This window comes from Natrix helvetica, assembly GCF_964273705.1.
Source record: "Natrix helvetica genome assembly, chromosome: 1".
NCBI lineage: Eukaryota > Metazoa > Chordata > Lepidosauria > Squamata > Natricidae > Natrix > Natrix helvetica.
Genome location: NC_138548.1, coordinates 74,144,935 through 74,170,119, shown reverse-complemented (window position 1 = coordinate 74,170,119; position 25,185 = coordinate 74,144,935). Strand labels below are relative to the sequence as shown.

Here is a 25,185-nt window from a genome sequence, read left to right as displayed (position 1 = left end):
GCCATTTGGTGATCTGGTTCCTGGCATGTATGCACACCAAAAACCAGCAACAGGAAGAGCAACGGCCGCGCATGCCCAAAGACACAGAGAGGGGTTCCTGGCCATCGCTTCTTAGTAGAGCTGTGGTCGGGGCTTCCCTCCCTCCCCCGCGTGAGTGGGTTTCTTGCATAGAAGCAACTGGGCAGCCACCGGCTGGAAGCAGCAGCACAACAGTCACCGTTACCAGGGGCGAAGGGGTGGCGGTGGCGAGAACGGGCGACCTCCGCCCCTTTGTCTCTTCCCCAACAGCGGCTGTTGCGCTTCTGCTTCCAGCCGGGATGCTGGCGGAGGAGCTGCTGGCGGGGAGACGAGCTACCTGCATAAAGACGCTGCCAAGGGTCTGGCAGAATATATCCCGGCTGGAAGCGGCAGCGCTCCAGACCGTGGATCCTCATCACAGCTGCAGGCTGGAGCTCTGAAGAAGTCTGCTCAGGCGGGGGGGGGGCGTCTGGGACCGCCCGTCCTTGCCATCGCTACTCCTTTGCTGTTGCGCTGCTTCTTCCAGCCGGGATATATTCTGCCAGACCCTCGGTGGTGTCTTTATGCGGGTAGCTCTCCTCTCTGCCAGCATCCCGGCTGGAAGGAGAAGCGCAACAGCCGCTGTTGGGGAGAGGATGAAGGGGCGGTGGTCGCCCGTTCTCTCCACCGCCACCCCTTCGCCCCTGGTAACGGCGACTGTTGAGCTGCTGCTACCAACTGGGACACTGGATGAGCTGCTGGCAGGGAGGCGAGCTACCCGTATAAAGACGCCGCCGAGGATCTGGCAGAATATATCCCGGCTGGAAGCAGCAGCGCTCCGGACCGCAGATCCTCACAGAGCTGCAGGCTGGAGCTCTGAAGAAGTCTGCTCAGGCGGGGGGGGGGGACACCTGGGACCGCCCGTCCTTGCCATCGCTACTCCTTTGCTGTTGCGCTGCTTCTTCCAGCCGGGATATATTCTGCCAGACCCTCGGTGGTGTCTTTATGCGGGTAGCTCACCTCTCCGCCAGCAGCTCCTCCGCCAGCATCCCGGCTGAAAGCAGAAGCGCAACAGCTGCTGTTGGGGAGAGGATGAAGGGGCAGTGGTCGCCCATTTTCTCCATCGCCACCCATTCGCCCCTGGTAACAGCAGCTGTTGCGCTGCTGCTTCCAGCCGGGACGTTGGATGAGCTGCTGGCAGGGAGGCGAGCTACCCGCATAAAGACGCCGCTAAGGGTCTGGCAGAATATATCCTGGCTGGAAGTAGCAGCGCTCTGGACTGCAGATCTTTATTAGAGCCACGGGCTAGAGCCGTGCAAGCAGCCTGCTCGTTGCGCTGCTGCTTCCAGCCGGGACGTTGGATGAGCTGCTGGCAGGGAGGCGAGCTACCTGCATAAAGACGCCACCAAGGGTCTGGCAGAATATATCCTGGCTGGAAGTAGCAGCGCTCCGGACTGCAGATCTTTATTAGAGCCACGGGCTAGAGCCATGCAAGCAGCCCACTCGTGTGGGGAGGGAGGGAAACCCTTGCCCATGCTTGCCACCGCCGCCCCCTCACCCCCAGCGGTTGTCACAGTGCTGCTTCTGCCTGGGATGCTGGAGCAGCCAGAAGAAGGAGAAGCTGCCATGGGGGAGGTGGGTGGGGCAGACACCAATTGCAAATGCTTCTCCCCCAGTGCAGTCCGAGAGACAGCAAAGAGCCTCGGGAGGGTGGGGGAGGCTGTTTTCACCCTCCTCAAGCTCCTTGAAAGCTTCTCGAGCCTGGGGAGGGTGAAAAATGGGTCTATCGTGGGCCAAAAGGGAGGGGTCACACGCATGCGCAGGGCGTGTTTGCACGCATGCGCAATGGGGGGGTTGCACGCATAGCATTATGGGTATGGCACGCCTGCGTACGACCCCCCTGCGCTCCCCCCTCTTTTGGCACGGGAACCCAAAAAGGTTCGCCATCGCTGGTATAGAAGAAGAAAAAAGAGACAAATTGATGGATCTTAAGGAGAGAACTTTTGTCAGAAGCACTATTAATAACCAAAGATAAGCTGATTAAAGAAGCGAATGGAGGGTTTCGAGATTATATAAGATATACAACAAGCAACAAGTTGCGAAGAGAAGTCCATACAAATCTTATTAAGGAAACATCCAGAAGACTATTCCCACAAATGGCAAAAGACATAAAACTGCACTATTACTGGAAAGACATAGGTTGATATATGAAAGCTTATAATAAAAAATAGTCAAATTTAGTTAAATTTAGAGCATTATGTAAAAAATGAAGTGATAATGGATATAGTTAGATAAATAAGTGATGATGATAACAATGTATACATATGTATTGGTTTTATAAAAGGAAATTTGATATAAATTGCAAATGGTGACTACTAAAGGAAATTTAGAAATTCTGTTAAGTATGAAAGCTTATAATAAAAAAGTCAAATTCAGTTAAAAATAATGTATATATATATATACTGGTTTGATAAAAGGAAATTGGATATAAATTGTAAACAGTGATTAAGAAAGGAGGTCTAGAACCTTTGTTATTAAATATAATCAATTTTTTATTTAGAACATGTCATAAAGATGTAATGTTACCAGATCATTATGGAAACAGTTAACGGAATGCCATTATGTGGTTTATCTTTAAATTTTGGAATATTTTATATAAAAGAATGTTAAAACAGTTATAGTCAAATGAAGGTTGAGGTATGAGGATAGTAATATATATAAATATATTTGATTTAAAATATATAACTTGATATGAATTATAGGTGATGACTGTGGAAGGGATACACGAAAGTTTTTTGTAACCAATTGACACACTTTCTACAATCTGTAATGGAAGATGGTTTTATGGTGTTTTTTGTGTCTTGTTTGTCTGTGTTTAATCAAAAATAAAAAATTCTTATATAAAAAAAGGGAAAAAAAGCAAATTTTAATGAAGAGGGTGAAGTGCTAGTGACTTTGGATTCCCTTCATTTGATTAACAATGAGCCCAGAAGCTCTTGTTTTGGCTAAAAGATGGATGACTGCAGAGGGGTGCTCCATTGAGAAGATGAATGACTGTTCAACTGTCCTTGGAATGTACAGAAATGTATTTTCTGAACAGCCAGGCCAAATACAGGCATGTCATGTTCCTGTTTCAAAGTGGGATAAACAAGAAGGCAGATGGAGCGCCTAGGGTGCATAACCCTTTGGATTTATTTAATTCTTTAGCTCAGAAGGTGGGAACACACAGGCAACCTTGGGCTCCCACACAAGGTCAGTGAGTCCATTCATTAACATCTGTCCCTGAGATTTGTTAAACAACTGTTCTTCCTCTGGACATTCATCAGTCTGCAGAACATAAGCAAGGCTTATGTTACTATGTAAAGAAAAGACTGCAGACACTGAAAAGATAATAAAGCCAATCAATCTGTGGATCTGTTTTGCTGCTGAGCATCCTTCAAGCTGCTCTTAGAGATATGTTGTGATGGTGATGGTGAAAGATGGAACAGCAGCAATAGCAGAGTGAGCTGGAAGACATCTTAGCTCCACTAATGTGTTTCTCTCGTGTATCAAAGCAGTAGGATACCTATTAAAATTCAGGAAGAAAGGGCTGGCCAAAAGAGTTGGAAGGTTTGGCTTCAGCCGTCTCAGTGATAGTTTAGATCCCTTTCAGGCATCATTTCTAAAAGAAAACAGATTGATTTTTGCCTGTTAGGTTATGAAAAGTAGGAATCACCAGAGTATATAATTAGAGATATATGAGCCTATCCATTCCAAATGAAATGTCACTTTTAAAAAGTCTTAAATTTTCCCAAAAGGGCCTACAAGATTTACATTTAGAAGAATGTAGAAGGAGACTTACAAATTTCCTTACATTAAATCCAATGATGAGTATCTTTAAAATAAAATTGTAGTTATTTACAATTACTACTATAATTTCATTAGCTCTATGCTCTGTAACTGTGAGAGAACAAGCATTTCACTTAGTCTTAAAGCTGTCAAGTTACAAGACCCTTGCACCCCTAACCCTTTAGGAAAAAAAACCCAGGGATGTTCAAACTTGACAGCTTTAAGACCTGTAGACTTCAACTCCCAGAATTCCTCCTCCAGTCATGTTGGCTCAGGAACTCTGGCATTGAAGTGTGCAAGTCTTAAAGCTGTCAAGTTACAAGACCCTTGCAACCCTAACCCTTTAGAAAAAAAACCCCAGGGGTGTTCAAACTTGACAGCTTTAAGACTTGTGGACTTCAACTCCCAGAATTCCTCCTCTCGCTCTTTATCTTGATGATGTGCGACGGGTGGGGGGAGGGAGTGGAACCGGTTCTAAACGGCACTGTAGATTTGTGGAACCTCTTCTATAGAAGAGATTAGAACTGGCAGGAACTCACCCCTGCTCTGAGTGTAGACCTAATTAATTGTTCTGCTTACACACTGTCAAGCAGTCAAGTTTGTGGTGTCTTTCCTACTAAAATAGAGTGCTAAATGAGGCTTTCGAAGCCTAGCCTCTTTTGCTATTTTTATTACTTCGAATGTTCTGAGGTGGATTTTCCAAATTACATAAAAATTATTAAATTCTTAGTTCACTAAGAACTTGCATTTTACAAATTTCACACTCTCTAAAAACCTTTGAGATGATTGATTATTTATTTGTATATACCAGTTTGCTCCAAATAAATGTTCTAAAAATAAGATCATTCAATCAAAAATAGATGGCGAAGAATAGTAAGGCAGATGTAATTTTACAAACCAAATATAATAATTAAAAATAACATAATAACAACAGTGACATTTTAGCAATCTTGCTTCGATAGCATTGATCACTGAAAAGCCAAGGATTTATATGAGTTCAGAAGGGTATGGGAGTAGATATCAAGTTTGCACCAGGGTGGCTTCGGAAGAGGGAAACTTGGAAAATAATATTCATTTTGCTTTATGCTCATTCTATCCCCTTTCTTGATAGATGGAGACCCTCACTAGATATACTCAAATCATCTGAGTTAGATAGGCAGAATCTATTTGCAAAAAGTAACCTTGGAGATACCTAGACCCCAGAAGAGGCCTTCATAGGAATAAAGAATAATCAGCACCATAAAATGGACTTGAAACATGCTGGCTGGGGAGTTCTGGGAATTGAAGTCCACATATGTTAAAGTTGCCAAATTTGAGAAACACTCATCATTTCTGCAAGCTCCCTTAACAGCTGGCACATCCTTTCTCTAGCCCCAAGGTCAACTCCAAATTTCTTCACATAGCAAGCACATCAGCCGGCACTGGTTTCCACATGATTTCAAGTATGCCCCAGTGTAAAGCAAATTATGGCAATCCAGATGACAGAGGGTTAGTGGAAGGACAACCAAGGGACAAGTCACCTCTCCCTCGTGTAACTCTTCAAATTGTCTAGGCAAGTGTGACCACCTTACATTCCTAAGGGAGAAGGAAAGAGGCCCCCATTCCATCTCTTCACCATCTATTTAGTGTCTTTAATAGGGCAGCAATTACCAGGCTAAATGCTCAGGTGATTGGACCTATTCCAGCAGTCTCATTTCTCAGCCAGAGATTCCAAGGGTTATATGGAGATCATTTAGGCAAGCAGTTCTTGCCTAAATGGTCTCCATACACCAAAGGCATTGTGGAGTAGCTTACATCTGCAGGCACAGAAGCTCAAGTCATGCCCTGCGCCATTAACATGATCATTATATGCTGACAGGTTTGTGATCCATAACAATTATCAGTTTTCTTGCAGCACTTGCACCCTGCAGAATGAAGGGCACTGAGTTACAAGGACAGGTGTACTTGTAGTTGAATACAGCATTACTTTCTATCCCCAGTTACTGAGGACTTCATTTTAGTTTCAGGAATCTTTTACCACTTGGGCAGGTTTGGGGAATAGCATTTACATTTTGGCTTATGGAACCAAACTTTAAGAACTGGGATTATGAATTTTTTTTTTGCTTGCTTTTGTTTTTAATAACAGCAGATGTTGGATTGAAACTACCATGCTGTAAAGCAACAGGAACTGCACAGGTTATTGTTGAGTTGTTTTTTAGTTCAAGTCATGCAATCCTGGATGCACAGAAGCTGTGAGTTGAAGCCAAAAGTCCACCATAGGGCAGATGATGTAAAGCCTTGGGGTCAAACTCACCGCGTCACGTTGCCATCACGTGATGGTTTCGATGTTTTTCCCATTCACGGAGCTGGGGTGGGCAAGGCCTGTGCATGACGCATCTGGTCCGTGGGCTGCCAGTTTGACACCCCTGATGTAATGGGATGTGTGGGTGACCTTGGGGGATGAAGGAAAGAGATGCTGCCTAGGCAACTATCACATAAGAGAAGGATGAGCCCCCAATGCATTAATGGGCAGAGCAAGAAACTTAGGAAGGACTCACCCCAATAGATCAAGCAGTTTAAAAGTGGCAGTGGGAAGTTTGTGTCATTAGATCTGCAAGATTTTGTTACTGTAGGCTTGCAATAAAGTACAACAGTGTTTCTCAATCTTGGGAATTCTTGGAAGTTGAAGCCCACAATTCTTCAATTTGCCAGAACTGACAAACACTGACATAGAATTAGCTCCTCTAGTTGCGTTTCCTATCTGGTTTGCCCGGGGGGGGGGGGGGGGGGGGCTGAAAGAGGATTACATTTTGGAAGGTACATAAAGAGAAGGGAAATGCTAGATATCATTTAATTTGCATTTTAAATAATTACTTTGTTAATGATTAATAAGTAACACAAAGGCTTTCGGAAGCTGTACATCCAGGTGCCTGCATTTGACAGCCCTTGTGTGCTGATAGGAGCTAAACAAGGTCAGCCTGTGGCTGGACTATAAATTAGACAGGAAAATAAGAAAAACAACCTAGGAGAAGGTCATGGGTGCTACGTTGCTGCCAAGAACTTCAGGAACACGTTTTTGAAGTTACCAGAATTTCAATTTGATTTCCAGACTTTAAAAAAAAACAACTGTTTATGTCTGGTTGTAGCACCGCAGGAGCGGAATTATTGTTTCTACTAGTAGTGGGCCTATATATAAGAAACAGGGACGTGGAGGCTCAGTGACTAAGAAGCTGAGCTTGTTGATCAGAAAGGTCGGCAGTTTGGCAGTTCGAATCCCTAGCACTGCGTAACAGAGTCGGCTCCCCTTACTTCTCCCAGCTTCTGCCAACCTAGCAGTTCAAAAGCATATAAAAATGCAAGTAGAAAAATAGGAACCACCTTCTGGTGGGAAGGTAACAGTGTTCCGTGCGCCATTGGCATTTAGTCATGCCGGCCACATGACCATGGAGAAGTCTTTGAACAGCGCTGGCTCTTCGGCTTTGAAGATGAGCACTGCCCCCTAGAGTCAGGAACAACTAGCACATATATGCAAGGGGAACCTTTACCTTTAACTATGTAAGAAATTATCTTTTTTTACAGGAGGAATTAAATCTAACTGAAGACTACTACATGTCAGCTAGATAGAAACAGACACAGAAATACCTACACCTTGGCTGTCACATAATTGTCTAAATGTTTGCGTGCAGTCTCCTAAACTGTCTTACTCCCATCCACTTGGAGCACAGCTTAATAAATAACTATTTTCTGATATTAACATGTCATGTTACCTAGAAGAAAGGATATCTGTTCCAACAAGTCATACTATGTAGCTGCATCCTGCTTTAGTGAATGTGGCATCACCTGTCCCACTTTATCTGAATCTATAATATTGGCACAAACACATCTAATAATTGAATTCATCAGACACAGTGTTTGGCAGGCCTATTATTTTAGCATAAAATGCTAAAATTTTATTAGGATATCAAGTCCAAATTGCAAGGAGGTATTAAAGTTAATTAGAAACCAGTAGAAAATTATTTACTATCCATCAAAAGTAAAATGATTATTACACTATAAAAAGTTACCCAGGAGAAGAATAAAGACAAGAGATTGAAAATACCCACTACAACAAATGAGGACAATGGAAAATCTACAGTCTTTCTCTGTACCATAAAAACTGGCTTAGAACATTCCAAACAAGACTTTAATACCATTTATTACTTATTCCTTCATGCTGTGCATTGGAATAAGAGGGGAGGGGACATTATTTAAACATTAGGTTACTTCAACCCCCTGAACAGTTCTATCCACAAGCCTGCAGTGAAATTGAACAGAAAAAATATGACACTTTAATGAAGTGTTATTCCAGATTCCTGTAACATGTAAAGTATATGAAACTTTATTCCGCTTTCTATCACACTGATCACCATTTCAGCTGTATAGATTTAGTCAGTGATGGGATTCACTTACCTTCCCTACTGATTTGCAAATGTGAGCGCATGCGCATTACGTCAGGGCAGGTAGGCAGAGCCTCCTGCAGCCACCGCTACCGATTCACCTGAACTGGAGAGAACCGGCTGAATACCATCACTGGATTTAGTGCTTAAACCAGTGGCCTCCAACCTTTCGGGAACCAGGGACTGTTTCCGTGGAGAGAAGTTTGTCCACGGACCCAGAAGGGGTTTAGTCACCTGTTCCGATTAGCAGGCCTGGCATAATTACAACTGTTCCTCCTGGCAAATGTACTATTAACTGGTTATTTTAGGGGTATTGTTTTTAATTTATTGTGTGTGTTTTAGGGGTTTAAAATTTAAATTTATATTTATATACTGGCTCTGTACAGTTCTTTTAATTCCATTTTAACCTCCTCCATTCCAACTGTACATATTCAACTTTTTTATTGTATTTTGATATATTTTGCATGGACTGTACACCGCCCCGAGTCCCTTTTGGGAGAGGGGGCGGTCTAGAAGCACGGTAAAATAAATAAATAAATAATAAATAGTCTCATGCCCTGCTTGCATCCCACACATACGCAGATGGGGCTTTGTTTATTTGTACAGCCAGGTTTCTGCCATGCCACAGACCATTGCCAGTCTGCGACCTGCTTTAAACAGGTATTAAATGGAATGTGTGATTCACAGACAAATACTTCAACTATTCAAATTGTTGGGTTTTCCTGGGCAATGATCAGAAATGCAGAACTTAAGAAATTCCGTGAAGTGGGGAGAGAATTGAACAAAGGAGGTAAGCTATACAAACATGCAATCTTGTACTTGATAAATATTTTGATAATAAGCTCCCCTTTAAGACAATATCTAACAAGTCCTAACAAGGTAGGGGGGGAAAGTTGATTTGACAGAAAAGAAAAAGGGAAAAAAGAAAGACAATAACCATTCAAATGAAATAATAAATCCAATGTCATTATTCTAGCAGCAATTTTTATCTGTGCTGGTAATTTCATGTGTGATGCATTTATAACTAATTGCAAATCCAGTATAGAAAAAAAAATGATGCAGTAATATATTTCACTCAGGCATAACATCATAACATAAGAAGTTTCTAAACTAAAAGTTCCATGACATGTAATATTATTGACCTCTGGACATTTGAAAGTGACAGGTATTTATTTATGTATTGATTTTAAAGCAACTTCACAGAGGCCGATGAAAAAGAAATGTACTTTTTCAAACTTTAAGCAATCTGATTCCAAGTGTAATCCTGGTGGAAGCCTAATTCCTGGTGAAGAAACTGGAGCCTGATGAGAAAAGGCTCATAGCAATGATGTGACTCTTCTAATGCATAGGGCTGTGATGGTAAATCTATGGCACAGGTGCCACAAGTGGCATGCGGAGCCAGTTCTGAGGGCACCAAGGCGTTGCCCTGTCAGCTCCAACACGCATGTGCATGCTGGTCAGCTGAAGCCTCCTGAAGCCTCCGGAGGGAGAAAAAAGGCCCAACGGGCAACCCGGATGTCCGTTCCCAAACCTCCAGTTTGTGTGTTGGGCCATTTTTCACCCTCCCCAGGCTCTTATAAAGCCTCTGAAGCCTGGGGAGGTTGAAAAACGGACCAACTGGGCCCACTGGAAGATGGGAAATGGGCTTTTTCTGGCCACCGGAGAGCCTCCGAGGGGGTGGGGGCAGCCGTTTTCGCCCTCCCCCGGCTCCAAGAAAGCTGTGCGTGCATGTGCAGGACAGGTCACGTGTGCATGCACAGGGGGCACATCACGGGGGTAGGCAGGTGCTTTTGGCACCCAAGGCAAAAAAGGTTCACCACCACTGGCATAGGGAAACTAAATGATCCTTGGGTAATAATCAGGTCAACAGTACGGATCCATGAGCATCAGTAGCTCCTTCCAATAACTGGGTGTTCATATGCAAATCTTCATGTATCAATACTCTCAATTTGTACTGGTGTGTCTCTTATTATTCCCAATCCATGTAACACCTGGATAAGCTCAAGAGATAGCAGCAAAAGAAGGAACAGTATACCAGACATCAGTCAAAGGGCGGAGCAAGTTCTCAGGTAACTCAGACATAAAGCTGTTCTAATAATCCAAGTATGACACAACCAGGGCATGAACAAAAAGCTTGGCCATCTCAGTAGTGGGCAACTGATTTCTTCTTTCAACATTTATTATTAAATGGAAATAATATATTTTAACATTTTTTTCAGTGAAAGAATTTGGATTCCTCAGTTCACACAACTGGGGAACATCACATAGTAAAACTTTGTACTGGAAAGGATGGGTACAAAAATGTATCATTACATTAGATCAATAATGTTCAATTATTACTTTAAATCTTTTCGGCAATTAAAAATATAATTTTCTTTATATCATCAATGCAACAATGGAAATACATCCAGATAAAACATTTTAATAATTCAATACAGCCCTAGTGTCTTAGCATCTTCTAAAATACCTAATATGTTATTCATATTATATAATTCAGTTTCCAAACCTTTTTTTTCTTCTGTCATTCATTTTTATTTTCTGCTTGAAAATGGATTAATAAAAAAGAGTTGGTTTGTTTGCTTCAATTTAGGTGCCCAACTCCAGATTGATGCTAGGCAGCTCACAGCATAAGAATTTGAAAACAAATATACCGTTAAACAGGAAAAAAAACCTTAAACATAAGGTGTAGAATCTCATCAACAATAACAACCAGTAAGAATATTTTATTCATCTGGTAACAAAGAAGAAAGGGGCAATACATAAATGAAAAGCGAAAGGGGGATCAGAATGATCAATAAGATAAGGAGTCTCGGTGATCCGATAAGCAAATACCAGTCAATAATTACAAATGAATATATTATTTACTTGAATGGGATTTGGGTTTAAGAGCATACCAGAATTAACTGCAAAATGGATTGTTTGAAACAGAGAGTATCCTGACTTTCTAATTAAATTTTATTAGCTGGGTGGTCCTTTCCTTCAATTGTTGTCTTTGAGAGAAATACTTTTTACAGCTTTGTAGAAAGCAGAGATAAGGAAAAGCCAATCTCTATGGGGATTGGGCTCAATGGTATCTCTATTGTTTGTTTGCTTCCAATATCCCTATCCATTCTGATGTCAGACATCCAATTAGAAAACAGTACTGGGTACCTGGACCTACTCTGTTAATAACTTTAATAACCCCTCTCCCAAGGAGGTCCATCTAGTGCAGGGGTGTCCAAACTTGGGAATTTTAAGACTTGTGGACTTCAACTCCCAGAATTCCCCAGCCAGCATGGCTGGCTGGGGAATTCTGGGAGTTGAAGTCCACAAGTCTTAAAGTTCCCAAGTTTGGACACCCCTGGTCTAGTGGGATCAAGAAGAAGGGCCTTCTCTGTGGTGGCTCCCTCCCAGTGGAACTTCATCCCCACAGAGATACCATTGAGCCCTATTTTGACACTCTTTTGCAAGGCCTTGAAGACCTGGTTGTCAAGGCTCCGACTAATGAATCAGAACTCTGAGACTTGGCTCCTTCTCAAAGGTTCTGTTTATTGGGTAGATCATATCACCATAGCTTCAATGGAAAACCAATTCTAAATCTTTCCTGTGGTTTCAGTATAATTAAACTAGGAAATAACCCCATCCCCAAGTGTCACAGATCACATTGGCCAATTGGGTTCTTTGGCGGGCTCCTTCCCCAGCCTTATCGGTTGCCAGTAGAGGTGACCTTGATTCTTACTAGAAAGCTCTTTGTTGTGCCTAGCAATGCATTCCAACCTCCTTCCTCCCCCTTCCCCCTCTGTGTGTCAACTGAGGGACAGAAAGATGGCTGTAGGCAGGTTCAGTTCAATGTTGACACTGGTTTTGCCAATAGGCCTGAGGACTTTAGAACAAAAAGGAGCCCATAAATGGCTCACTGACCTGGGGCATGGGGGTTTATTGCTTTTAATTGATTTTGTTTGGGATTTTTATCCTTGAAAACTGCTTGGAGTCTCTGAGCATGAGTTGGGTAGTCATATAAATTTTCTTAACTAAATAAATAAACTCTAGAGTTCAAGACAAAATAACTGGGCAGCTTTAACTAGTTACAATATCATAGAATCATAGGGCTGGAAGGGACCTTGGAGGTCTTCTAGTCCAACCCCTTGCCCAAGGCTGGAGTCTTTGTATCATCTCAGACAAAGGGTTGTCTAATCTTTTCTTGAAAACCTCCAACGATAGAGCACCCACAAATCCGGGAGACAAGCTATTCCATTGATTCTATGCTTGCATGATTCTATATTTAAAATCCATATGTTTAAATTATATGTTCATAAACCCTATGCTTATGAAACAAGGGCTTACCAAATGACCCGGTGAATTGCACCAGTACATATCAGCAAACAGTTCTAGAGGGCAAGCAAGACTTTTGTAAATCTGCCAGTTTCCCTGTGGCATACAGGATCAAAGCATGGGGCTATTCTCTTGCTCTCTCTTTTTCTAGAGCCATGTTGTCAATTGTGCTCAGTTTTATTATATCTTAATAGCTCTGCTAATGGTTCCTGCATTCCTTCACCAACTTTATCACTGTGTTTCTCTAAAAGAATGCCTATGCATATTGCATGGAGGTTTGCCAGAGAAAACTTTCACACATAAAATGATTTGCAGAGTAGCTTCCATATGAGTAAGAACTCTGCTGCTTTTGGTTTCATGCTACTATATTGTTCTTCAACTGGCTGATTACTTTTCTATCTTCCGCTTCATTTCATTTCCTCATCTCTGATTAGTTTTGTTCTTCAGTATTAGTCTGCTTTGCTGAGTCTAGCTTAAAAAGACAGCTTCCTTTCATAAATAAACTCCATGTTTGGTGCATTGCTTGTGTAATTTTGCCATGACATCACATAAGGCAACAATTCAATCCCTGATCAGCCTGACAGCTAGAAAATTCAGCATCCCAGATTGCATGCTGTGTAGGATGCCCCTTATCATGTGAGTCCAAGGTTAAAGTAGACAGGTTTTCAGAGTGGGAAAGTCACATCACTTGTAAATCATTGTGTCAGACTTGGAAACCATCATGGTATAGGGCAGCGATGGCGAACCTTTTTTGGCTCGCGTGCCACAAGTGGGGGGAGCGCAGGGGGGTCGTGTGAGGGCGTGCCACACCCATAATGCAATGCACGACCCCCCACTGCGCATGCGCGCACAACAGGCGCGACCCCCCATTTTTACATGCTTTTTTCGCCCTCCCCAGGCTCCAGAGGCTTTATAGGAGCGTGGGGAGGGTGAAAAGAGCCTCCCACGCCCTCCTGGAGGCACTCCGGAGGCTTCAGGGACCTTCCGGAGACTTCCCTAAAGCCTTCGAAACACTTAAAACGACCCTCCGAGGAAACCGGAAGTCACCTCGCGTGCCCTGACAAATGGCTCCGCGTGCCACCTGTGGCACGCGTGCCATAGGTTCGCCATCACTGGTATAGGGCCTCAAGCCTGCCACGTTTCAAGCAATGTCTCCTAGGGGAAACTGGGAGGGGGCATGGTATGGAGCTTGGAAGATATGCAGTCAAAATAACATTCTTTCTCAGAGAATCAAGGTCCTCTTGCCCCAGCACCTTGACTGACATGAATGGAAGGAATCTTCATGGCAGTGACTGATTGGACCATGTGATGGACTTGTGGGTGCTGGCGCAGGGTCTTGAACTTTCAATTGAGTGGGGAAAACCTGGAAGCTTTCAGATTTGGATTTTCCCTGATGTGCCAACATGGCTCTTCTAATAAATTGGTGTTTTGAGAAATCTCTTGCCTCAAATTCTTATTTCATTGAAGATGCTATTTGGAACTCTGACATCAGCGGTGGGTTCTGGATCCTGTTGCAACCGGTATGGTGCAATAGGGCCTGGCATCCACCACATGAAAGCGAGCAGAGCGCACATGCGTACTTACCGCCTATGATGCTCTGCAACGCCTCTGTGATGCTCCAGCTGCTCGTCGGAGCATCGTACAGGCGCCGTACGCTTCGTGTGCGTGGGCGGAACCCCCAAAGAGCTCAAATACCGGTAAGGAGTGCAGGTGGGCCCTCCAGAGCACTGTACCGGAACGATACCCGGTGCTCCCAGCAGGCACTGGTACGCCCGGTCATAACCCACCACTTCCTGACATTAACCTCAGTCTCTTCTAAACAACTCTACCAGCTCTCCAGATCCTGGTGTGCTGTCTGGTGTCCTGAGCCCCAGGTGCTCCCTGGCCAACCAGGGAGTAGAAAGACTCAGGGAAGGTGATACATTGGCCTATAGACATGTACTTGAAGATTAGCTGAAAAACTCTCCAAAAGTCCCAACCCCATGCATGTTTATTTAGAAAACCCTAGAACAAAAATGCAGCTTGAGAGTAACATTGGGATATATACTATATCCCCATGTACCACCTTTCTGATATAAAAAGCTGCACTGGAGTCATAAAAACATGTTAAAAGGTAAATATTTCCCTGTCCGGACGTGGTCACGGCATTAATCTCTGTTTCTAGGCCAAAAGAGCCAATGTTGCCAAAGAGATTTTCTGTGATCATGTGACCAACATGGCTACACACCATACTAGTAGATGAAAATTCAGAACTTGCAAGTACTTAAATGCTGCTAACGATGGAGCAGAATAGGCAAATTCATTTTTTTCATGTAGGTGTATTCAGCTGGTAGTCAGACCCTAATCAAAGCTTTCAAAACTGGGACTGCATTTTTTTTCCTCAGAGAGTAAAAAGTTAAGTTTACAATATTATGTTTATTCCATGAATCATTTGATTTAAATATGTAGCATTTGTAATGGAAGCAGAATCAAACCCCTTATACAAGTAGCCCTGTAATATTACTCCCTCTGCTGGTCCTCAGATAGTAGTTTTCCTATATTGATTCAAAGAAATAAAGCCTTTATGAATTACATATTGACAAAAGAGAGAGAGATTTTATGTTGCTATTTGTTAAAAGAAAAGAAAATTGTACCTTCCTTAGAAAACTCTAAAATAAACCTCTGAACACTGTAACGCATGAGGTTTTTTTTTTTTTAAAAAAAATAGACATTTGAAATAATAGAAACTGAAAAAGTCAATAACAGACAGTTATGGGGCTTTTTAACTTGTCAATTGCCATTAGTTTTACTTTCATATCCCACTGAGTCCAGAGCAAAATGTCTAGGTTTCTAGGTGGAAAAAGTAAGTCATGGGAAACTGCTTCATTTTTTTAAATATGAGCAAAGGTGCAGACAAGTTTAGATTATGTTTAAATTAAAATTTTAAAATTAAAAAAGCTACATTTGGTAGCTTTACCCGAAAAACTGGAAGGCATTGAGGCCTCAGATAATGAGGTCCCAAATTTTAGATGTTATAAATTGTTAACAAAACTTTTTTTTTTTGCTTCCCAGTGTTCATTTCATTCAAAAGAAAAGAGAGTTTTGGTGAAATTCTCTTTGGTGTTTTAACATCTGATTATGAAGTTTTGGTTAAGGTATTTCCTCTTTCCAACAGTCAGTACTTCAGCCTCCCTGAGTTTTCATACTTCAGTTAGGGTACGTCCTATGGAAGGACACCATAAATAGCCTTTTTCTATGAGGATATTCCAAAAGTTGTAGCCACCACCCTTTAAAAAATTCTGGAGAATTAAGTTCACCTTTCTATGGAAAAATTGGGGAAATCATCCATCAAAACTATTTTATCGAGAAGGTTAGTGGGTAATCCTGCTCAAATCCAGGACAGGTATAAAATCTGTAGAAGAACCAAATTCTACATTTTCAGAAATGGGGGCTCAGTATACACTGTTTTGATTTTTCTTCATCTAAGAAAAGCAAAAGAAAGAAAATCCTAACAAGAACTCTTTACTATTACACTTGAACTGGTTTAAACTCCTCATTCCTGACATTTTTCTTTGTGAGACTTGCTAACCATTTTATTCTATTTTTTTCTCCCTTATTCCGGGTGTATACCAACCAATGACTCCTAATGACTCTAAGCAGTATTGCAATAATATGAAAAATGATTAAGCAATGAAGCAATAAAGCAAAAGAACAAGAAGCAAAGATGGCAAACTGAGCAGCAATACCGATCAATCCTAGGCAAAGAAAGGCCTTAGCAAAGAGCCAGGTTTTCAAGGCCCTTTGAAAGACCAATAAGTAGGGTAGGGTCCCCGCAGATCTTAGGGAAAGCCTTGTTCCAGAGAGGCCTCAATAGATAAAATTGTCTAATTGGGATGACCCAGAGCGCTCTAACCCTATTGGATTGAAGTGGCTAAGCTGTTATTAATGAAGACAATTGCATTTGAAAAAGAAAACCAAGAAAGAAAAATCTAAATCAAAAGAAATAATGGGACATCCATTATCCACACAACAGTTTCTAGGATAATGTGGAGTTATTCTGTTTGAGCTAGTAAAAGGCATTTATGCTGTTCCTGCATATGCCTTCATCTCTATCTAAGATTTGCGCTACACATGGACTAAAATGGAATGCCTGCTATGTAATTGCTGCCATGAACCAAAGGCCAGCTACTCAATTTCTATTCCGTTCCTTCAAGGTGAGAATCTTACATCAGTCTATTTCTTTTTGGTTGGCTCTTTGGAAGATAGATAAAAATATAAAAGTCCAAAGAGATCTCTTCATTGCATTCATACGAAAATGTATCTGAAGATTGGATGGACTGTCATAAACTTACAAATAATATCTAACAGAAGTAAAGGAATATAAGCAGAAGCAAGAACTCTCTTGTATGCTAGTATTTTCTCTAAATCCTTACAAGGCCAGTTGAAATCCCACGGGACCTTTTACACCCAGTAATGTACACATACCTACAAATGCTTGATAAAATGGACAAGGTTGTTAACTTGGAGTAGTCGTGTTTTACAAGTTGTCTCAATGATAACAAAAAACTTAGCAGCCTTTTTTATTTTTGCTTTCAAAGACTCCTCCTAAGTCAACAAGCCGTCCAAAAAGACCTTTTGCTCACTAAAACAGATGTGATAACAGAAGCTGAGCTAAGCCTCGGAATGCAAACAAAGAACGGTGTGGAGGCACACCACGGAAGTAATCCTCACATGCTAACCTAACTAGCAATTGAAAGAACAGAGAAAAGTCCGTTGTCTACCCTGTCCCCATCATATGGTGTTGTGGTTTCAAGTACTAGCTGTGGTTTGAAAGTAGCTGAGCGCAATAACATGGTAGAAAAATGTTTCGGTTAAGCAGTTAGAAACCACACAAAAATATGTTGGTTCTTCGAATTAGGCTCTCTCTCTCTCTCTCTCTCTCTCTCTCTCTCTCTCTCTCTCTCTCTTCTGAAGGCCACCTGCTATCTTTCAAGGATGAGCCAAATCACAAGCAGTTCAAATTCCAGCAATGATACACTATATTGTCAAAAGTATTCGCTCACCCATCCAAATAACCAGAATCAGGTGTTCCAATCACTTCCATGGCCACAGGTGTATAAAATCAAGTACCTAGGCATGCAGGATGTTTTTACAAACATTTGTGAAAGAATGGGTCCATGAGCTCAGTAAATTCCAGTGTAGAACTATGATAGGATGCCACCTGTGCAACAAATCCAGTCGTAAAATTTCCTCGCTCCTAAATATTCCACAGTCAACTGTTAGCTGTATTATAAGAATGTGGAAGTGTTTGGGAACAACAGCAACTCAGCCACGAAGTGGTAGGCCACGTAAACTCGTCCAACATCAGTGTGTGACCTCACAAATGCGCTTCTGGAAGAATGGTCAAAAATTCCCATAAACACACTCCTAAACCTTGTGGACAGCCTTCCCAGAAGAGTTGAAGCTGTTATAGCTGCAAAGGGTGGACCGACGTCATATTGAACCCTATGGATTAGGAATGGGATGTCACTTACAGTAAGTTCATATGCGAGTAAAGGCAGGTGAGTGAATACTTTTGCAATATAGTGTATATGAAGGCCTCATAAACATAGAGAAAAATAGATAAGCAGCTCCTCATTTTCACTTATACACTGCTTATGGAGGAGTACATGATCTTTAGTTCTCCCTAGTTCTGGTTCTCCTTTAGCAGTTCAGATTTAGGCCCTCAAATTTCCACATTATAAATCAGGAATCGATGAACGCAGCAATTAGAAAATAAAATAAATATGAATTATTAGACATGCAATTTAGTTAAAATCAGGAAATCATCATCATTTCTCACCTTACTAGTTCTATGATACTAGAAATAGTCATGCTTTTCATCTAAATAGCACAGATAGTAGAGATGTAATGTTTTGCTAATTTTGATTTACATCTTAGCGTATCTCAGTGAAGGACTTCATATAGTGTAGAATACAAGACCTCCCTGTGGAGATAGATTCCCTCTAGCTGCTGGAACTCACCTTTGGGAGCTAAACCAATCAATTTCTATCGTAGCCAAATGAAATTACACAAAACAAGTTATCTTTCTGTAAGCCACAATAAAGATCCACAGAACATCTGGGCTCCTTCATCGCAGATAGTGTCTTCTGGCTTCATTTAACATAGCATTCTAATTCTGAGTCCTTCAAAGGGAAAGATGGTTTGACAGCTTCACAGGTTCCACTTCATACCAATTCCTCAAATTAGCAAAAACAAACCAGAACTGATCTCAGTTCTTTTGGCTCCTCTCAGATCCTTTATGTCAGGGGGCCCCAAACCCCGTGGACCAGCACCGGTCTGTGGCATGCAAGAAACTAGGCCACACAAATAAGCAAAACCCCATTCATGGGACACATGCAGAATATGAAACCTCTGCTTCAGTCACTCTAGCAACTTGCATCCAAGGCAGTGGTGAAATGCAAACATTTTTGCTACTGGTTCTGTGGGCATGGCTTGGTGAGGCAGGGGAAGGATACTGCAAAAAACCCATTCCTCCCCAACTCTGGGGCCAGCCAGAGGTGATATTTGCCAGGTTTCAAAATTTCCACTACCGGTTCTCCAGAACCTGTCAGAATTTCACCCCTGATCCAAAGTTAGAGCTATTGGAGAGATTGGATTGCCAAATTGCCTTCTAGCAAAAGGCTTTTGAAGTAACAGAGGGGAAAAAGGCTAGAAGTTGCCTCTTGGAGAAAAATAATGATTGAATAGTTGATGAAGATTCTCAGTCATCCAGGGAAAATTGTCAGGAAGTTGAGTCATGGCAACTGATTTTCTTGTCAGTTTGAGATATTTCGCTGCCCATCCAAACAGCTTCTCAACATCTCAAACCAGCAAGAAAGCCACAGGCTTTGCAGAAGAAACCTTGACGTTGGTGTAGGAATACCCCTAAAGAAAACATTAAGAGTTGGTACATTCCAGTGACTCTCTGCCTGTTCAGATTCCCCTAACCAACTTGTTCAGACTGAAGAAGCTGCTTGGATGGGCAATAAAACATCTCAAACCAACAAGAAAATAAGTCCAGTTGCCATGACTCACTTCCTGATAATAACCACATGGTTTTCTTGCATGTTCCTCCTCCTGATCAGAAGGAGAGGGAGAAGGAGAAGGAGAGTCCCCACATCTGTACCTGAATTTGGAATGGACTTTTTAAATTCTATTGCACATTGTCAGTGCGACAAAAGACAGATAAAGTTGGAAGAAAAGCAGAAAATACACAAAGTTTGCATTGTAGATTTTTCTTCAGTGGCAATAGCTAGTGCTCTAGTCCACTCCAACAGTAACTTAAAGACACATAAGGCCTTTTTTCTCTTGCATTTTTCAAAGGAAAAGGAAGACTCCCAGCAACAGGTTTTTTTCCCCCCCTGTCTTGCCATGAATGAAATCATGCTTCGCTGAAGCAACATTAAATTGCTATTTTCCTCCTTATTCCACCTGGTCCAAGGATACCGTCACCTTCTAACCCTGGAGGAAATTCATGTGACGTCAGAGAGGCAACAGAAGAGATCAGTAAGGAGGGCAGCCCATTCCATGCTAATATAGATTTCTTCCAATTCAAGGATGAAGAGATAAGACTCACCAGTGGGCAAAGGCAAGCATGGGGAAGGAAAAGAAATGAATAGGGAGAGCACTTACCGGGTTTAATCTCCAGCAACTTCAGCCTGGAGTCTTCGGGGGGATGCAAACGTCTCTTCTTGCGCCAGCACCGAGCAGGGTATGTATAGAGCTGTCCAGGAGCTAGTCCTGAGGGTCAAAAAGAAACAAAAACAAGAGAGTCACAAAGAATAGATGATAGATAAATAGACAGACAGACAGACAGACAGACAGAATCCTTTTGAAAAGAGAACAAAAATGGAGGTAGTCCTTGACCTACAACCCCAAGTAAACCCAAACTTTTTGTTGCTACAGTGAGACATTTGTTGAGATTTGCCCCATTTTGCTGCCACAAATGTTAAGTGAATCACTGCAGTTGTTAAGTTAGTTACACGGTCGTTAACTGAATCAGGCTTCCCCATTGACTTTGCTTGTCAGAAGGGGATCCTGGGACACTGCAACCGTCATAAGTATGAACCAGTTGGCAAGCACCTGAATTTCAATCATGTGACCATGTGGATGCTGCAACGGTGGTAAGTGTGAAAAACAGTCATAAGTCACTTCTTTCAGTGCCATTGGAACTTCAAACAGTCACTAAACAAACTGTTGTAATTCGACTACCTGTATATATATCTTTATATCATGTTTTTCAATTAACATTTAGGTCAGTTTATTTAACAAGGGGGAGGAGCTTTGAGCATATAATCTAGTGCAGTGTTTTTCAACCTTGGCAACTTGAAGATGTCTGGACTTCAACTCCCAGAATTCCCCAGCCAGCGAATGCTGGCTGGGGAATTCTGGGAGTTGAAGTCCAGACATCTTCAAGTTGCCAAGGTTGAAAAACACTGATCTAGTGTATATAGGCCCCAATTTCCCTCAGTGGTACACGGCTTCTTCAGATATAGAAAAAGAAATTAGTTCTTCAGACCACATATAACTGATGAAGAAGACTTCCCGTATCTGTCTTTCTTGCATTCAGAATGGGGTGCCCTATCTAATTTCATTGTCCTCCTATTAGTTTCAAAATGACTCACAGAGAATTCCACAATCAAAATTCAAAAATGACTTTGTTTAGAACAATGCTGCCTCAGTTAGGGGTCATAGCCGCATACTATACGCACAGGATATGTACAAGGTATAACGGTCACATTAAACCAATAGTGCACTTAGGTTTAGGTTTTAGGTTTATTTGGATTTATATGCCGCCCTTCTCCAAAAGGACTCAGGGCGGCGTACAACATTAAAAACACACATCACAAAAGTTAAAAAAAAGATTAAACCCAATTCCAAAAAGACCAAACCGATTTTTTTTTTTAAAAAAAGGAACAGTACATTTAAAATAAATTAACATTAACATTAACAGGCCAGGCTGGCTTGCTGGAAAAGCCAACATTTTAGGGCGCGTCGGAAGGACCGGAGGTCAGGGATTACGCGGAGCTCCGGGGGCAGCTCATTCCAGAGGGAAGGCGCTCCCACAGAGAAGGCTCTCCCCCTGGGAGAGCACAAATTCCTACTTGCAGCACAAATTCCTATACATGATACTATATAGTATAATGTTGTGCATTGAGAGCAGAGGTGGTATTCAGCAGGTTCTGACCAGTTCTGGAGAACCGGTAGTGGAAATTTTGAGTAGTTCGGAGAACCGGTAAATACCACCTCTGGCCCCGCTTCCATCTATTCTCTGTCTCCCGAGTCTCAGCTGATTGGGAGGGAATGGGGATTTTGCCGTATCCTTCTCCTTCCACACTTACCAATCCATGCTCCTCCACCAAGTCACACCCACAGAACCGGTAGTAAAACATTTTGAATCCCATCACTGATTGAGAGCATAATCCATCTCTCTCACTTAGCGAATATCAACATGCAGTGCATGTGGCCTCGGGTACCAAAGACTGCTTGCACTGTTATGAGGAGATGAGGTCAGTGGCTCAGTCATGGATTCTGAAGCTTAAAAAAGAGCTCAGGTTTTGTGCTCTTCTGAAAATAAGCTTCTTTTTTATTTATTTATTTTCTCAGCATCTCTGGAAAAATCACAGTATAATGTGACTCAGATTAAAGAAGAGATGAACAAGTGACCCAGAAAAATTCAATCTGGAACTTTTTGATCTTTCTGCCTGATAACCCCTGAACAAGCGACAAAGAGTCTAGCAGGGTGTTGACAATGAATCGGTTAATTGTGGCACAGACTTTAGGATGCAAAACACTATTTTCTTCTGTACTGTATTCACAAGAGTAAAAAAGTTATCTGCAAATAAGGATTTGGAAGGCAAAAGTAGACTAACAAGTAGGATTTAAAGATTGGGAACTGTTCCCTGCAAACAAATAGTCCTGTTTGCAGGGATTTCTATTTACCAGAACATCAAAGTACAAACCACTATAACTGACACTGCATGGGGACAATCATTTTGCATAGCACTTCTTTAGTGCAAGAAATAAATAGTAGTAAAATTGATAATGAGCTCTACTCACACACTATTCATTCTAATTCTTTAATTCTCACGCTAATGCTCTGAAATATCCAAAATATGGAGGCCAGAGGCAGGGAGTCTCAAAAGTGCTTCAGTGCTATGTTTCTATTTTTATATTCCAATTTATAAAGTCCTTTAATTCCCTTACTTAGAAGCTGACCTATTTGGCTTACAGAAATAACATATCCTTGCCTAGCAGGTAAAATGATCACTTATCTTGGTGGAAATTACATACAATAGCATCTACTAAAAACAGCGCTGAAAATAGGATTAGTTTAACCGATTAAAGCATTTTAAAGTGTAAGGGACAGTGTGCCTTCTTTCATGGAAAACAAAATACTGTATATCTCACCAGGGAGATAGTTCCACAGATGAGGGAAGCTGTAATAAAAAAGATATCTCTAGCACTTACTACTCACCTTATTTCTCATAGCACTCAGGGAAAAATCTTAGTATAACCATTTAGTGTACTAAATGGGAAGCAGATATTCCATTGAGCATCTAAACCACAAATCTTGTAGGAACCCATAAATAGCAATAGCTCTTAGACTTACAGTATATAATACAATACAATACAATACAATACAATAGAGTTGGAAGGGACCTTGGAGGTCTTCTAGTCCAACCCCCTGCCTAGGCAGGAAACCCTATACCATATACCAGCCCATAGTGCTTTACAGCACTCTCTGGGCAGTTTATGTCAGCATATTGCCCCCAACAATCTGGGTTCTCATTTTATCAACCTCAGAAGGATAAAAGGCTGAGTCAACCTTGAGTCCGTCAAGATCAAATTTCAGGCTGTGGGTAGAGTTAGCCTGCAATACTGCGTTCTAACCACTATGCCATCAGGGGTCTTATTAGGGTACATAAATATAGAGCATTGAGCTTTAACTGATCTTGGGGCTGTCCAGAAGTCAATGAACCATTTCCATTGACTTCAGCATAAGGTTTTCCCAGCAATTGATCTTTCTTATGTCTAACCATAACCTTGAGTCAAGAACAGTCCCATATTCAAGAGAATGTACATCTTGGGCTTCAAGTAATCCAGGTGGACCTAGGAAAACTCCGAAACTGTAGACTGAGTTGGTTCTTCAGAAAGGAGGCAAATCTATGCTGAACATCACTTTCTAGAGCAAGCAAATAGTGATCTGCAAAACTGCTCCTATCAAAACTGAGAATCACTTTATTTTAATTTTAAACTTTGCAAATGAACTAGTTAAATCTGGCAATAGTCCCCCTGAACATCTTGTTCAGGGTAAGAAAGCTATGATATTGCTAGAAATATACATAGATATATCTCCATCATGAAATTCCCTTTGAAGGTAAGTAATTTATGTAAGTGAAGAAAAAGAGTAAGAATTGGTAAGCAAAAAAAACCCAACTAAAAGAGATGAGATAACAAAAAAAGACATTACAAAGACCATTTTTCCAGAAAATCACTCACCATTTTACTTGTCTCGTTTAATCTTAAGTATTCCATGTTCTTTGATTTTATTCTTTGTAAGTTTTGTAACTATGTTTTTCACTACATACATGGTTACAATACCTTTTGCTCATCATTTTTTCTATCAATTATTCTCTCACACTCCCTTTTTTTCCTCATCCGCTACTTTTCATCATCCCAAGCATTTTTTCCAGAACTTTCCATGTGTAGAACTCAAAACTCACATACTTCATGGCACTCTAGAACATAATTATCTTCACCCTGTTCAGGAAAATTTCCACATCCCATTTTTTATGTCACCATACAATTCATTCTGTTGGTATATTAATCTATTTGTTTTTTATTTATTTATTTGATCAAATTTATTATTGTTGATTTATAGGACATGTATAGAAGTCATTCTGAGGGGTCCTTGGTCCTCTCTAAGCTTGGTTGTTTTCTTGCAGAAGTTTCATTACTCAAACTAGATAACATCAACATGCATGAAAAAGAGGAGGAGCTTCCGGAGGGAATGGAGGGCTGCCTCTGAGCTCCGCTTAATGCGGAGGGCTCTTTGACGGGCAGGGATGCTGCCGACCCTCATTTCCAGCTTGAGGATCGGGATTCTTGGCGCCGAATATGCTGGCCCCTGCCCGGGTCCAGGCTGGCCCGCCGGGTCGGTCGGGCAGCCGGGCAGGAGGAGGATGATGTGCCGGTCGGCGCGGCATGGCGGCTGGCGCTTCTGAGCGGCATGGCGGCTGGCGGTATGGCGGCTGGTCGTTTTTGAGCCGGAGCGGCGGAGCGGCGACGCGGTGGAGGCCTGAGTGGAGGGGGCGGAGGAGGCTGGAGGAGGCTGGAGGACGGTGGTCTGGTTGGAGGCATTTCGGAGGCATTTCGGAGGGATGGTGGCGACCCAAGAGAGAAGAAGAGCGAGGCCCGAGGGAGGCCCGAGGGGGGCCCGAGGCGCCGGAGGGAAGAAGGAAAGGAGAGCGAGGCCTGAGGCGCCGGAGGAGATTGGCAGGAGGGCTGCAGGGAGGCCGTATGGAGGTCGGTGCAGCCCCCCCAGGCCCCCCCGGGCCCAATAATAACACCAATAACAATAACAACGACTGTGGGTGGCCAAATGGACGGA

The 25,185-nt window shown here is 42.1% G+C and overlaps 1 protein-coding gene across 8 annotated transcripts in view; it reads right to left on the bottom strand.

Moving 5' to 3' along the window:
* DPF3 (double PHD fingers 3) overlaps positions 1 to 25,185 on the bottom strand; it is a 262,300-nt gene that overhangs the window by 95,885 nt on the left and 141,230 nt on the right. For all 8 annotated transcript variants that reach the window (XR_014174206.1, XR_014174207.1, XR_014174208.1 and 5 more), the window contains exon 3: positions 20,205 to 20,312. Coding sequence is in view for 5 of the 8 variants with exons in the window: in XM_081939667.1 (XP_081795793.1) it covers positions 20,205 to 20,312 (108 nt within the window). In the remaining 3 variants the exon portion in view is untranslated. The remainder of the gene's footprint in view (positions 1 to 20,204; positions 20,313 to 25,185) is intronic.